General features: G+C 39.1%; 3 protein-coding genes across 3 annotated transcripts; 1 reads left to right on the top strand and 2 right to left on the bottom strand.

Moving 5' to 3' along the window:
- Window positions 1-1076: 1076 nt before the first annotated feature.
- On the bottom strand, window positions 1077-6615 carry LOC5507943 (heterogeneous nuclear ribonucleoprotein A0). Its single transcript, XM_001628534.3, has 3 exons — window positions 6485-6615; window positions 4260-4350; window positions 1077-2616 (listed from the first exon to the last, which is right to left on the bottom strand). The coding sequence occupies exons 2-3, from the start codon at window positions 4346-4348 to the stop codon at window positions 1761-1763; spliced, it is 945 nt and encodes a 314-aa protein (XP_001628584.2). The 5' UTR covers window positions 4349-4350; window positions 6485-6615; the 3' UTR covers window positions 1077-1760.
- A 497-nt stretch (window positions 6616-7112) lies between these two features.
- LOC5507947 lies at window positions 7113-9088 on the top strand. Its single transcript, XM_032376689.2, has one exon. It carries the CDS (start codon window positions 7304-7306, stop codon window positions 8297-8299), a length of 996 nt encoding a protein of 331 aa, XP_032232580.1. The 5' UTR covers window positions 7113-7303; the 3' UTR covers window positions 8300-9088.
- A 3378-nt stretch (window positions 9089-12466) lies between these two features.
- On the bottom strand, window positions 12467-14088 carry LOC5507945 (heterogeneous nuclear ribonucleoprotein A0). The gene is made up of 3 exons (XM_001628535.3): window positions 13952-14088; window positions 12947-13857; window positions 12467-12742 (listed from the first exon to the last, which is right to left on the bottom strand). The coding sequence occupies exon 2, from the start codon at window positions 13845-13847 to the stop codon at window positions 12948-12950; it is 900 nt and encodes a 299-aa protein (XP_001628585.2). The 5' UTR covers window positions 13848-13857; window positions 13952-14088; the 3' UTR covers window positions 12467-12742; window position 12947.
- Between the last annotated feature and the right edge of the window lie 20 nt (window positions 14089-14108).

Below are 14108 nucleotides of genomic sequence, written 5' to 3'. Positions count from 1 at the left end.
TAAAAGGGTTTGCGGTAATGCAGTTTTGCCTTAAAACTGGCGTGGTTTTTCGTATTTAGTTTCCGCGGTATCTCTAGACTACGCGGTTTACGGTTTTGCTGTTTTCCATCTCCCTTACACCCGCTTTGTAAACAATCTCACACTTCATATTTTGCTACGGCGACAAAGGGAGGTCGGCATCAGGTGCAAAAGGCCTTTTGACCGGTGCCTATATTGTGGACCCGCATCTAAGTTCTAGGGAAAATTCTTATAAGTTCCGTACATTTGTGTAAATCAATCAACTTCAAGAAAGTTTTATAGCTCAAGTGTCCTTATTACCGAGGTTCTACTGCATGTGGATAGTTTTATGGGTCCAAAGGTGTCCTTACTAACGAGGTTCTACTGTATGTAGTTTTATGGGTCCCAAAGGTGTCCGTATTAACCAGGTTCTACAGCATGTGGATAGTTTTACGGGTGCCAAAGGTGTCCTTATTAACCCGGTTCTGCTCTATGTGGACAGCTTTATGGGTCCAAAAATTGAAAATTTTTACTTTTACAGATCATAAGGATGACCAGTTGCTATCAAAATAGATCAGCGTCTCAGTGCTGAAGCACAATGCATTCTGTAATGTGGTCTGCAATGGACAATTAGCAAATGATATATTGTTCTTTCATTTATTAGTTTCTGTACATATTTACATTATTTAAACATGGCCTAGCTTACATCAAGCTGCATTCTCTTCAGTTAAATAAATAAGCATCTTTGTTAAATTCTCCAAACAAAATAACTCATTTCTTAGTATTCTCATCTGAAAAGAAAACATAAAAGTGTAATTATATACAAAGTAGAAATATAGAAAATATTGCTCTCTGTAAAAATATATCAATTGGTAGAAAAGGTAGTAGTAGTAGAAAATGAAATAATTACTGAAGCACTGTGGAAAGAAAAGTTAATTGCAAAATGCTACCAGAAAATAGAAAGGATTAGATGAAATATACTTTTTAATACCATACCTTAGAAAACATCAGAAATTCTTGTTGTTGATAACTTCATATTAGTTTAGCAAAATCCATTTATGTATAAAAGAATAAACCCATTTGAAAGCTCAGAAAACTGATTTATTGATATAAAGTGTAAAATAAATACAACAGCAAGGGAAATAAAATTGAGAAAAGTTCATTTCTATAAGCCAAGTCAAGATGCTATCAAAATGAGACAGGTCTCTAATCTTAACTTCCTGCTTATTATTGGGCTAAACTTCCCAGTTATTATTGGTCTAAACTTTCTGGCTATTATTGGTCTAAAGTGTCTATTACCCATTCCATGGCTGTACGGCAATAACAAATTCAGTTCATAAAGCTTATATAGCCTTCAATATAATAAATCTGATAATGATACGTCTTGCTATGCTAGCTACTTGGTGCAACCACAAAGTACATTTGGATGCCACCAGTTGTAATCCCCCATCATCATTATGTTATCATATTTACAGATAAAATGGTGTCTGCACAAAGCGGTTTGGGTACTTTGACAAAGTGTATGAAAGCTAGCTGGATTTAGTAAATGAGTATAAATGGATGAGCCCACAGGTAAAATTCCACTTTATGTGAAGAGATGTGGAATACTTATGAAGCCAAGGTGAAAGACTATGTCTACTAGACTAAGCTGTTCAGCGCAAATTGTTGGGTCCATTTTAAAATCAATTGCCATCATGCCTCAGCCCCAAAGTTTAACTGAAACTGAGGATTTAAACTAAACAGATACTGTGAGTTAAACTAGTTTAGTATGGCCTGTATCCACCACTGCCCCTGGGAGCACCGCGTCCTCTGCCCCCAGTACCACGACTAGGCCCATATCCAGACGCTTCCTGGCTGTATTGGCCCATGCTACTATCATACCCCCCACCATAACCACCGCCATAGCTGCTGTACCCGTTACTGTAATCACCACCATTACCATAACCTCCATCATAGCTGCCGTAACCACCAGACCATGAATTGTCGGCGTACCCACCATATCCACCTTGAGAGTAACCACCATAATTCCCATATCCTCCATAGCTGCCACCACCATATCCTCCACTGCCGCCACCACCACCACGAGGGCCACCCCTCCCACGAGGTGCACCCCTTCCCCCACCACGCCCCCCACGGCCACCACGCCCACCAGCCCCAAGGTCAGCAGCTTTCTTCATCTCCACATCTTTTCCTTTGACTTGGATATGCCTCACCAGATAGAGCTTGTCAACAATGTGTTCGTTGGGGAAGTTCACAAAGCAGTAACCTTTGAACTTGTTGGTTTCTCTGTCCCTAACCATCTTGATCTCCAGGGGAGCAAATGGGGAGAGAGGTGCAAGGGCTGTCTTCACGTCTTCCTCGCTATGCTCATCCTTCAAGCCGCCAATAAACAGCTTCTTGGTGCGGACATGGGCCAGCTCGTTGGGATCATCCCTGGGCATGGCACGCTTGACCTCAACTTGTTTATTGTCAATGGAGTGTGATTCAAAGTTGAACACAATGTTGTCAATGATGTCACTGCCATTGGAAAACTCCACAAAGCAAAACTTTCTTGACTTCCCCTCTGGTGTTTTTGCCAGAGAGACACTTGAGACATCTGCTTCCGAGCCTTCACAGAACCTGAAATAGAATATATAAGGAGTTAAAAAAGAACATATATGCTATATTCACATACATACATGTCAATCACAGGAACATGTAGGATTTATTTAAAGATCACTTGTCAGCCATATCTTTGTTATTGTTTTCAATGAGAGGAAATCAAAATAATAATAAAAAAAATATTATGCTTCATTCATCAAATGCAAATCAGCCAATGGAAACGGATGGTTTGTCTGCACAATTGTTATTTTTACTAGATGACAAAATGGTGACTGACAGGCCCTAAGTTCTAAGATTAGTTTTTGGTATAGTAAAGCAATTTGAACTCTTTACTCTACCAAAAACTAATCTTAGAACTTATATTTTAATCATTCTGAATTGATTGAATTTCTTGTCAATCGAACAAACTTGTTTGAGGCGCTTCTAAATGGCAAAAAGGAAACGAAGAGAAAGATTCTGAGTGGTTTGAGAGCAACAGCGAACGATGCAGGAACTAGCGGTGAATAAATTCAGCCACCATCTCGGTATTTTTGTAAGTAATCATGGCATCGGACTATTGCCAACAATTCGCAAATATTTGAGTGAAAAAGACTTGTTTCTCGTCCAGTTGGATATTGCAAAACCAATAGCAGCAAATAATACTTTCTTGCAAGCCTATTTTGGCCGCATCTGAACAACAATGCAGAAAATTCTTCACAATACCATCTTGAATTTGTTCAATAGTCACCACTCATTCCGCTTGATGATGTTCTCAAAATCCTCGTGTTGTTGTGCTATACTTGATTTATTCACAGATTATGGCCAATTGTCAACCAATTAGACAATCATGAGCAAAAATGGACAGTCGAGTTTTGTTCAATCCATAAAATAAAGCCGCTAAAATTTAGAAGTGAAATGACCATGCAAGCCGTGCTTTTATTGCCGCCATGTTGATGCTGTATTGTGTAGAAACGGTGCTGACATGACTATCACAACCAGCTCGCTTAAACCTGAAAAATAGCTATGTATAATACTTGGATATGCTTCCCTAAAGAGTTAACTCTGAATCTTTGAAGTTAACTTGATGTAGTTTATCTGAAAACATGCATAAACTGGAACTAACAAATGACGAGCACGCGGTTAAATTGCGCTAGATTCAAAAAAGTTTGTCTTTGCCTGCTTATAAAAATTGTTGCAATACACTATTTGGAAAACCAAAACTTTATTCCGATCAATAATTATGTGGGCAATATTTGTTCTTACTATGTCAGCCCATGAAATTCTAAGGAAAAAGAGAAAATCTATAAAAACTGAAGACCTGTTGTCATTTTGTGTGCGTCAGTCAAAAAAACTTGGGCGTGAAAGGGTTAAGAAATGAAATGGCTTACACTGTTGGGGTTGGCCTTTTATACTAAAACCTAGTGTTTAAGTACAAGTTCTAGAGACTTGATCAAAGATGAGAGCTGATGAAAGCCAATAAGAGTTCCAACTCTGTTTGACTGTGCAGCAATGTGCTTGTGTATGCGGAAGTAGTGTGCATTGATCCTTTGACCACTCTCACCAACTATCAAAGAGGCTTGGTGACCCTGTGGGAGCTGGAAAGAGTGGAACTCTCATTGGCTCTCAACAACTCTCATCTCCATTTGATCTAGGCTTGAGGGTAGTAAAAGGGGATCACTTACGATTTGAAGTAGGCTCTGACTGTCTCTTCTGTTGTGTCCTCATTCAGCCCACCAACAAACAGCTTCATGAGTTTACTATCGTCTCCCATTTCTAGCAATCAATACAACATGATAAGTTTGCTTTAAAAGCAAAATACCTCTCAAGATATGAACTAATTTAATCTTTAAATCTCGTTAAAGGCCCATAAGCAACCAGGCCTACATCAGATCGAGGCTCTATTTTAGCACTGCACTAAAATAGAAAGTCTACAAATTGTTTTAAACTTTTCCTATCGTTGTTAAAATCACGTTAAAATTGTCGATATGCGCGCAAAGTTTTAAATAGTTATTACTTTATCGTTTTACTACAATACCTGGCAAATAATTATAAGATTTATCTATATTCTGGCATTTATGCGATGCCATATGAAAGTGGTTTTACATCCTCGAGCCGAAGGCCGAAGGTCTCAGGAAATTGGTAAAAAGGTTTGTGAAACTTGTATTAATCATTCACTGACGTCCAAAAACAATACATAATTCCTTTTGCATTTTGTTAGTATATTTATCACAAGATAAGAACAGTATTTGCTTTTTTGCCTCCGTGTCGATGCCAGTATCTTGCCTATAGGGAATCTTGTACACATTGCGTGATAACAATCATAACGACTACAAATAAATTTGGGTTTAGTTTTCCTGGAATTCAAAGTTTTTCAGACTCTGAGACACTCATTCGCATATAGAGGGAATTAAAATAGCAGGTTCGATTCAAAGGTGAGCCTTGATGCAACCCTAAAAATGCATGAGAAACAAACAAAATGTAGAAGTTTTGCCGTGAGTCGAATTTGCAAATCATAGCAATGAAATATATACTTCCTATGTGTTTGGCATATATACACCTCATCTTCTCGCTTCATGGTCATTAACCTAGAAGTTTAATTACAGGCCATAGTACTTATCAGTGATAAAACAAAAAATAGGTTTGAGTTTGAGTGATCGCTTGAAATAAACCAACATCTTTCCCGATGCCATCAATCTTTATTTGTCAATGATCCTTATCCTGAAGCACGCATTGCTTGGTGGTTTCTTCATTATGTTATATTCTAGTCTTCCAAAATACTATGGAAACAGTGGCTAAAAAGCTTTCATCACTGGCAAAAAAAAGATGAAACTCGCAACTCAAATGTTGGTAATGAATAATTATGAGTATTATAGTCCTCCAATCAAATCGCTTGCCATACAATGGCGCTATTTCAAAACAACAACAATCGCTTTGGTTGTCAATGGGGCTTTCAGGCAAAAACAGTAAGTTTATAACAACCATGGTGAGTATTTAGGATGACTTCACGAATATGTAACCAAAAAATTCAATTTAAACTAAGTTTTTAATTTTTGTTATTGAAAAACAGTTAAGTTAGTGTAGTATGAAGTTTGAGTTATTCATGTAGCCAGGGACACATTGTAAAAAGCAAGCCAATCATCTTATTTCTTTGTAATCTTACTGTTTAACTGTAAGACTAAACGTAAATTAAGCTAAATATTTCTAAAAAGATTAATTCTTTAATTTGAAAATTGAGACTCAATAACATATTTTTGTCATTTCTTTAAAGGCATTAGCACCCCTTTACTGTTACTATAACCAAAGGGTTTTTCATGCTAACAATACAAAGGACGATCAGATAAGTTTGACCCTCGGCGGCCATTTCGTGAATGAAGTCTTACATGACAGCTCACGTCACGACGAAAAGAATCCAAATCCAGGTAATTTCCATCCATTTAAACGGAAAGGATACCTCCATTCAATCCAAGGTAATAAAATACACCTTGCTCTGTCGCCGAGGTGTTGTTTTAAAACTCTAAATAAATGTAGGCACGAAGAATAGTAGCGAATGCGTGAACGATTTCGCTCAAACAAAAATGCCGGCTCGTATCACCACGTGCTGATATGGAACTGCTTCTCTCACCGGTAAAAAGGAACAAAATCTTAGTGTAAATGGGTTTAAAAACCGAGATTAAAAATGAAAAACACTGCAAGCCAAGCTCTTACCAGAAAAGGGATCGAGAATTAACGTTTTTTGCAGGTTTTTGAGCGAGAAACGTAGGCCTGTCACGAGTGAGCGGAACGCGATCGTTTTACTAGTAACAAGCTCTTGTAGCGTTTCGTTTAAAATTTATTGGAATTGAGAGAGAATAAATAAGAGTAAGAAACGTGGGAGAGCTAAACTAACTATAAAACATCGAAAACTTACCGTACAAGTGCGATTTGGCAGGTTTCGGGGAAGTTTTTATGAGTTGAGTTCGAAGGACGCACGACAGACAATGAAACTCTTCTTGCGACACACCGAAGAACGCCGTGAGCCCGCTGACACAAACCGCTTAGCTGTCAATCAAACAATAATTGCGCGGGAAACCAGAAAGCAAAATAACGAAATGGAAACCTTGACTAAAAAGAATTCCTCAGAAGTTCTGGAAACCCAACAGAGACAAGCCTCGAAAAAAAATTGGGAAATATTATTTACTCTGCAGGTCGAGTCGGGAGCGTATTTAATTTTTCCTATCCAAGGCCATAAGGCGTGGCGCTTATTTAAGATCACATATCCTACCCAAATGATGCTAGAAATCCCAGAACCCTGTATCAAGAAAAAAAACCTTTTGTGGGCCCAATAGATTCTCAACGATTCCTGAGCTTGTATATACGCGGGTACGGGGGGTGGGGGGTGGGGGGAGACGGAGGCATTATGTTATTCAAGGCGGTATGATACCCTAAAATTTACCAAATTTGAATTAATTGTGAAAAAATTTATTTTCGTCTCAAAGTTACCGTTATTTATCCTTGAAATGTATGCCTTAGTGTAATTTAAATGAAAATATATTTTTTTCCTATAGTATTAAGCTTTTAAAAAATGTTGGCGAGCCGTTGCTAGGGGCAACCGGTCTGTTTGCAATTTGTTTTGATCTAGAAGTCGGATTTGAAAGGGCCGATTTCGATGGGGTTTTCGATTTTCTCTTGTTTGGGTTCCCTGTGTTTTATCCACGTGACTTAATAGATCACTAACAAGAGAGTTTACATGCAGTACCTTCCTAAATATCGATCTCCACATTTCAACATCAAATCAAAATACAACCTTCCATTTTACTCTTCAAATATGCCTAAATTCGCTAACCAGAGACGCAAAAAGCGGCGTTTTTGTGGGAACCGCTTTACAGGAAGTCTCAATTTAGAGGAAAGCGAGTATAAGAGAGTTGAAAACAGTCCTAATGAGTCGGAAAACGAACCGAGTTGTTCGTCTGGCATGGAGCCTGTTCAAGAAGGCAACCCTGCAAAATCTGCTTCTTTTCTAAAGCTTTCGAAAACCGCTGTCGAGGCAGATACAGTGCCTAAACCTTCCCAATCCACTGCAAAGGTATCTGATGCTAAGGTGACCGGGTATCGTTTCGTGGATATGGACATTCTTAGCAATATTTTCGCTTTGCTACGATTTGGTGACTGTTGCGAGTTCTGCCTCGTGCTCGGGGAAGACGAGCACAACCGGAAGGGTTGTGCCTCGAAGCTACGTCTAACCTGCCAGAACTGTGACTGGAAGCATATCACTTATACTTCGAAAGTTCAAGGGCAAAGTTATGAAGTGAATCGCAGACTGGTTTACAGCATGAGAACACTCGGAAAGGGACATACTGGAGCCAGAAAGTTATGTTTACTTATGAACATGCCGCCACCACCTACTGCGAGGGCATTCACTAAAAACTCGCGCACACTGCTGAAGCATGTAAAGGAAATTGCAACCAAAAGTATGGGTGATTCTGCAAAAGAGCTTAAAGCAGATAAATCGGATGGGCCAACCAATTGCGGTGCTTCATTCGATGGCACCTGGCAGAAAAGGGGCTTTTCATCTCTGAATGGCTGTGTCACCGGCATCTCTATTGACACAGGGAAAGTTCTCGATGTAGAGGCCCTTACGGTGTCCTGCAAACAATGCAAGCTGCATGATCATCTAGATGAGGATAGCGAGGAATACCGTTTGCAAGGCCAACTTCAGGGGTTCCGCACCTGCTATGGAGCCTGAGGGTGTACAGCGAATCTTCAATCGTTCTGTAGAGACCCACAATATCCGTTACACTGAATATTATGGTGATGGCGATTGCAAAAGCTTTAATAGAGTTGAGAAAGTCTATGAGGCTGACAATATTATAGTTAAGAAAAAGGAGTGTATTGGGCACGTACAGAAGAGAGTTGGTAACTCCCTTCGAAAACTGAAACGTGACACCCCAGGTCTAGGCGGCAAAGGCAAGCTAACCGATGCACTCATTGACAAACTACAGAATTATTATGGCATTGCCATACGTTCAAATGTTGGAAACTTGGAGCAGATGCGTAAGGCAATTCATGCTAGTCTTATGCATTGTGCTTCTAATGAAGCCAGAGTGCTTCATGACCACTGCCCGACTGGAAGCACAAGCTGGTGTAAATATCAGAAAGACAAAGCAGACCACACCAATACATTTAAGCACAGTGCTGGTCTGCCATAGGAGATACTGGCCAAGGTAAAGCCGGTATATGTTAGGCTAAGTGAAGCCAGTCTGCTGGAGAAATGCCTACATGGCAAAACACAGAACCAGAATAAGAGTTTGAATGCAATGATTTGGCAGCGAGTGCCCAAGGACGTGTATGTCAGCAGGGATATTCTTGAATTGGGCTTGTATGATGCTGTATGTCATTTTAACTTGGGGTACAGCTCTGTACTAAGACTGTTGGAAGCCCTAAAAATCCCTGCCGGCAAATATACGGAAGCAGGCTGTGGCCTTGAGGATACTTCTAGAGTTCGGCTTGCAGAGTATAAAAGTAAGGAGGCATCTAAAACAAGGAGAAAGGTCCTGAGAGGCAAAAGAAAAAAGAAAGATGACAAGAAGAAGCAAGCTGAGGGCTCTCTGTATGATCCTGGTGGATTTTAGAAAGTATGATCTGAACACTGCCCTCACATTATGAATTTACACATTTACGTTATCTTTAACTTGAGATTTCTCAAATTGTGAGATTTCCGTATATTAGTAATACTCTGACAGTGATATCTTCCAGAGAATTTGTTGGAATTGGCTATTTTTTTTCAGGGGATGTGCAGTATATGTATTCTTATACAAAGACCTAAAGGATAAACATTTGCTTTAAATCTCAAATTGAAAATAATTTTCAAACCTGACAAACAAATATCCAAATATTAGTTTCTGACAAAATATTCCTCTAATTTGAAAAATATCACCAGGGTAATTTCTATACTTCATTGTATGCATATGTTGTAGTAGAAGATTTCCTGAAAGTTTGGTGGCTATTGATAAAAAAATAAAGGAGTTATCACTGTAAGACTGGATACCATGATTTCGGGGTAATTAAGCCCCCCCTGGTTGCCATAGCAACGCAATATTTTGTCAAGTATGTCAATAAATTTATCTGATCATATAGGTTGTATGTATGTTGGTTAAAAATTATTCTAGTGCTTTTCTAAAAAAGTCACCCCTCAGGGTCTCACACCACCTCAAGTGACGTCATAGGCACCATGAGCACAAACGTGTACGAACCATTCAACTCGCGAGATCCTCGTAGGGAGCGCGTGTCGCGTGAATAAGAGACTTAGGCTAAAGAGCCTTTCACTGAAGCAGGGGGCACGCCAAAATTTAGTGTATTATCCATCCCTTCCCCACACCTTCATTTCTCAGGATCTTAGGTCAAGCCAAACCAACCCCCTTTCAGTCAGGAAAGGATGTTTTCAACAAGATGTCCCTTCCTAGAGAAAGCATTCCGACCCTCATCAAACACTTTTTCTGTCTTCTTGCAGACAGCAGGATGGAAGTTTATTTTGCATGCACTATTTGCCCCATTTCCAGACTGTCACATACCTCTGTTGACCAAAGGCAAGTGGGCTCTGGTAACTGAAAAACGTAGAAAACCCCTTTTACAAATGTTGTAACCAATAAAGACTTGATAGAAAACCCCTTTTGCGAATGTTGTAAACAAGGAAGACATGATAGAAAGCTCCTTTTTCAAGTGTTGCAACTAATTAAAACGTGATAAAAAATCCCTTTTGCAAATGTTGTAACCAATGAAGACTTGACATCAGTGCAAAATGAAGTTTATTAAAAGAATAAATATGTACAACAGACGTAGTTTGCAGTTCATTGTCAGATGTTTACTGCTAAACTCACCTGGATAGACTTGAGTGATTTACATCAACTCTCGTGTTGTTAAAGTGATAGTTAAAAGAATAAAAGCAAACAGAATTTGAACTTAGTAAAGTGATTCACATGCAACAAATAATATCATATGGAGTGAAAAAGCAGAGGATGGGGAGATCCAGCCTTTTGGAGACTTGACGCCCTCTATTTAGTGCGAGAAGAAAACCGGTCATCAGTCACAATAGATTTCTAACAAATGCTGGGGCGTAGCTAGAGGAGGGCCAAAGGGGGGCGAGGCTCCTTTCTATAGTAGCCAAAAATAAATGGGACACATAAAAAAATTCTGAGAAAATATGTTATGAAGGGCCTTTTGGGACCCACCTCTCCCTTTAGAAACTCAAGCTATGGGCCTGATTTGACTACAGCACAGAATAGACTAACAAATGATTACATCTCTGTATGCACTTGGGCCTCTTGTACCACAAGTGATGAATACAAACCTTTCAAGTCAGGTGTGTTGTATGGTTTTGGTTTCATCAGTACGTGGCAGCAGGGTAATTGAGCAAAAAAAAAAATTGTTCACAATGTACTTCTCCTGTCAATCTTTCGATTTAGAATTCCAATGCACCTGTTCAACAAATGACTAAGAATGCTCAAATAAACTGTAAGCTTAGGTTGAGGGCAAATTCAAAGAGTATACCACCAGGTTTACATGGGGCTAAGGATAAAAAGATCCATACACTTGTGACCTTGCTGGTATTTACGAACAATGACCCTTGGAAGGCTTGTACAGTATTTGAGAGTCCTTACAGCCTAGGAATTTAAGACTAAATATTGATTCATATTTCTGCTTATCTGGCCAATTATTGTTTCCATCGGTCAAATTCACTAGGGACAGATAGACAGTGAAAGCTTCAATTTCCAGCTTTTCATGATTTTATATGATTAGGGACTTTAACAGTATCTAGATCCTCAAGAATTCTCGTTTTATTGTTGTACGATTTTTTTCCTCTAGACAGAGGTTTCAAAAGTATGTAAATCCTTAGTCCATCTGTTGAACGCAAAATGTGGAATTCAAAACAGGATAACTTTGTTTTTACAAATTATTAGTGAGGTGTTGAGGAATCAGCAGTTTACTAAATTTGTACAAGTAGTTTTTGGCTTGTTTCAACCACAGCATCCCATTGCAGCAGCCCACATAACTTACCTTTGAGTTGTGTACAGGAGAACAATGGCAACAACTTCTAAATGTTTTTGGGGACTTTTCTTAAGCTCTTAACTTACGCTTTTCACTTTATTTAAATTGGGAATAGCAAAAAATCATAGAAAGTTGAGAGATTCAAAGCTGTTTCAATTTCCATGGTTTACTTAGGGACATAATCATAATCCAATCATATTCTGACATTCTAACAAATTGATCAGTTTGGATACCTTGAACTTTCAAGTTTATTAATCCAGGATTATTTTAATTATGAATTTTAGGAATTGAAGGGAGCACTTTTAAAAATTATTTAATCCCGTTAAACTATCCTGTAAAGGCAAACCATTCATGGTAATCATTTTCATACTAAAATTTAAAACAAAAAAATTAGCTTGAAACATGACTAAAATATATTCAAGCTCCAAAAACTCTCAAAATTGAGCATAATAAAATTGAACCAAAATATGATTCATATATTCACAATTAAGAGGGACTTTTTTATCCACCGACTGATGGCCATTCAATTTCATTCATTATTTCTCAAACATTAATGTTTATTCTTGCATCAAATACTTTTGGCTTTATTGGGCTGCGCTTGTAACAGAAATATCTGATCATTCATAGACCTCACTCTTAAAACAAATGAATGAGAAAACATTTTTGCTTCATTTTTCTTGAAGGCTTTTTCATTGAAGTAGGGTTGGTGGGGTGACTTCACAGTTGCTAGTAAAAAGAGCTCATTCAATATCCTACAACTGAATCTAAAACAAAGCTTTATCAAGTTCTAGTTCAGGACAAACTATTTTCTTAACTGTAAATAAGTGAAGCACATGCTTAAAAATACTAACTTAAGACGACAATAATCAACTCCTATCAAGCTTTAATATGAACCTACTCAATGACTATTCTACAAACAAGATAAAAATGAATTCAATGTGGTAAAATCTTTACAGTGTATGAAGAGTAAAACAATGAAACCAAAAGCTTGTGTCAGTCCTAGTTTCTTGGCTGATTGTTAGCTTGGTCCTACGGCTGGTCTTATTTCATCACTGGTTCCTTTAGCCTTAGCTGACGATGCTGCAGGTTTAAGTTAGTTGAATCCTAGTCGGTCTGACTTATACCTCGACCTGTGCTTAGTCACCTAGATAATCCAACAAAACAGTAATCTTAGCTTCTGAAGACTAGACAGATAATATTATGACTTCCAAAGCCTTGAAGAGTACATTAAGGTAAGTAGGTGATCTTTAAGAAAATTCAAAGAAATGTAAATTTGGGGCCTGAGGAAAATGGGAGAAATAGGAATAAACTATACAATGATTGGTTGGAAGATAGAGGGGAAACCTACCTTAGTAAGGAGTGTATCTGCCTCCACCACGCCCTCGTCCACCACTACCACCGCCACTCATACCTCCATAGCTCTTGCCATACCCAGAGCTGGACTGGTTGTACATGCCCATACTACCATATCCATCATAGCTTCCATAACTACTACCATATCCACCACCACCACCATAGCTACCGTAGCTGTCGCCATATCCACCATAGCCACCACCACTATACTGGTCATATCCCCCATAGCCACCATACCCTCCCCCACCACCATATCCGCCTCTCCCTCCCCCCCCTCTGCCCCTTCCACCATAACCCCCACGGCCTCCATCTGCGGGACTGTTTCTATCCCGGGGAGTGGCTTTCTTGGCTTCAACCATTTTGCCTTTCACGTGGATTTTTTTCACACAGCACAGTTCATCCGCTTGGTCTTCGTTGTTAAGTTCCACAAAGGCAAAGCCCCGATGCTTTGTTTCGTCTTCTTTTTTCATGATCAAATCAACTTTGTCGACTTTTTCTTCCAACAGAGATTCGATTGCTTCCTGGATATCCTCTTTAGTCGCGTCCTCTGGTAGACCGCCAACGAAGATTTTCTTAGTTTTCTCGTGCGAAGTGGCCGAGTTATCATCTCGCGGAATGGCGCGCTTCACTTCGACTTCTTTGCCGTCGATTCTGTGGGCGCCATTTTCGACTTTATCTTTGAGAACATTCCGTGTAACTTTATAGTCCGCAAATGTGACATAGCCGAACCCTCGAGATTTCTTGGTTGCACTGTCGCAAATAACAACAACGTCCGTGAGTTCCCCATACGCTTCGAAGTATTCTCGCAGAGTTTCGTTCGTTGTTTCACGATTCAGGCCGCCGACAAAGAGTTTCGCTCGCGGGTCGTTGTTTGTATTTTCCTGCCGGTTTTCCATGTTTTTAAACCTAAAAATAGTACAAAATATCGATCAGACTACATATAATACTAGCTGCACACTCTAACAAATACTACCTTATGAATACAGATTCATTTTTTTACCTTCAAAAGTTCAAATTTAGAAGAAGCGTTTTGAGACTGCAGTTGTTCTAAAATGGAGGTCGCCGGCTTCAAAGAGAAAGACACACGCGTTCATCTGAGAACTAACCTGCTGCACGTGTCAAAACCTTCCATTCCTATTGGCTAAACGAAATTTCAC

Source organism: Nematostella vectensis, chromosome 8 (genome assembly GCF_932526225.1).
Source record: "Nematostella vectensis chromosome 8, jaNemVect1.1, whole genome shotgun sequence".
Classification (NCBI taxonomy): Eukaryota; Metazoa; Cnidaria; class Anthozoa; order Actiniaria; family Edwardsiidae; genus Nematostella; species Nematostella vectensis.
This window is presented reverse-complemented; position numbering and strand designations above follow the sequence as displayed.

Bases quoted from the DNA above. Each gene is read 5' to 3' on its own strand.
- LOC5507943 (XM_001628534.3), bottom strand. From the start codon at position 4,348: ATGGGAGACGATAGTAAACTCATGAAGCTGTTTGTTGGTGGGCTGAAT. The intron at 2,617-4,259 runs GTAAGTGATCCC...ATTCTATTTCAG, and splicing joins GTCAGAGCCTACTTCAAATC to GTTCTGTGAAGGCTCGGAAG.
- LOC5507947 (XM_032376689.2), top strand. From the start codon at position 7,304: ATGCAGTACCTTCCTAAATATCGATCTCCACATTTCAACATCAAATCA.
- LOC5507945 (XM_001628535.3), bottom strand. From the start codon at position 13,847: ATGGAAAACCGGCAGGAAAATACAAACAACGACCCGCGAGCGAAACTC.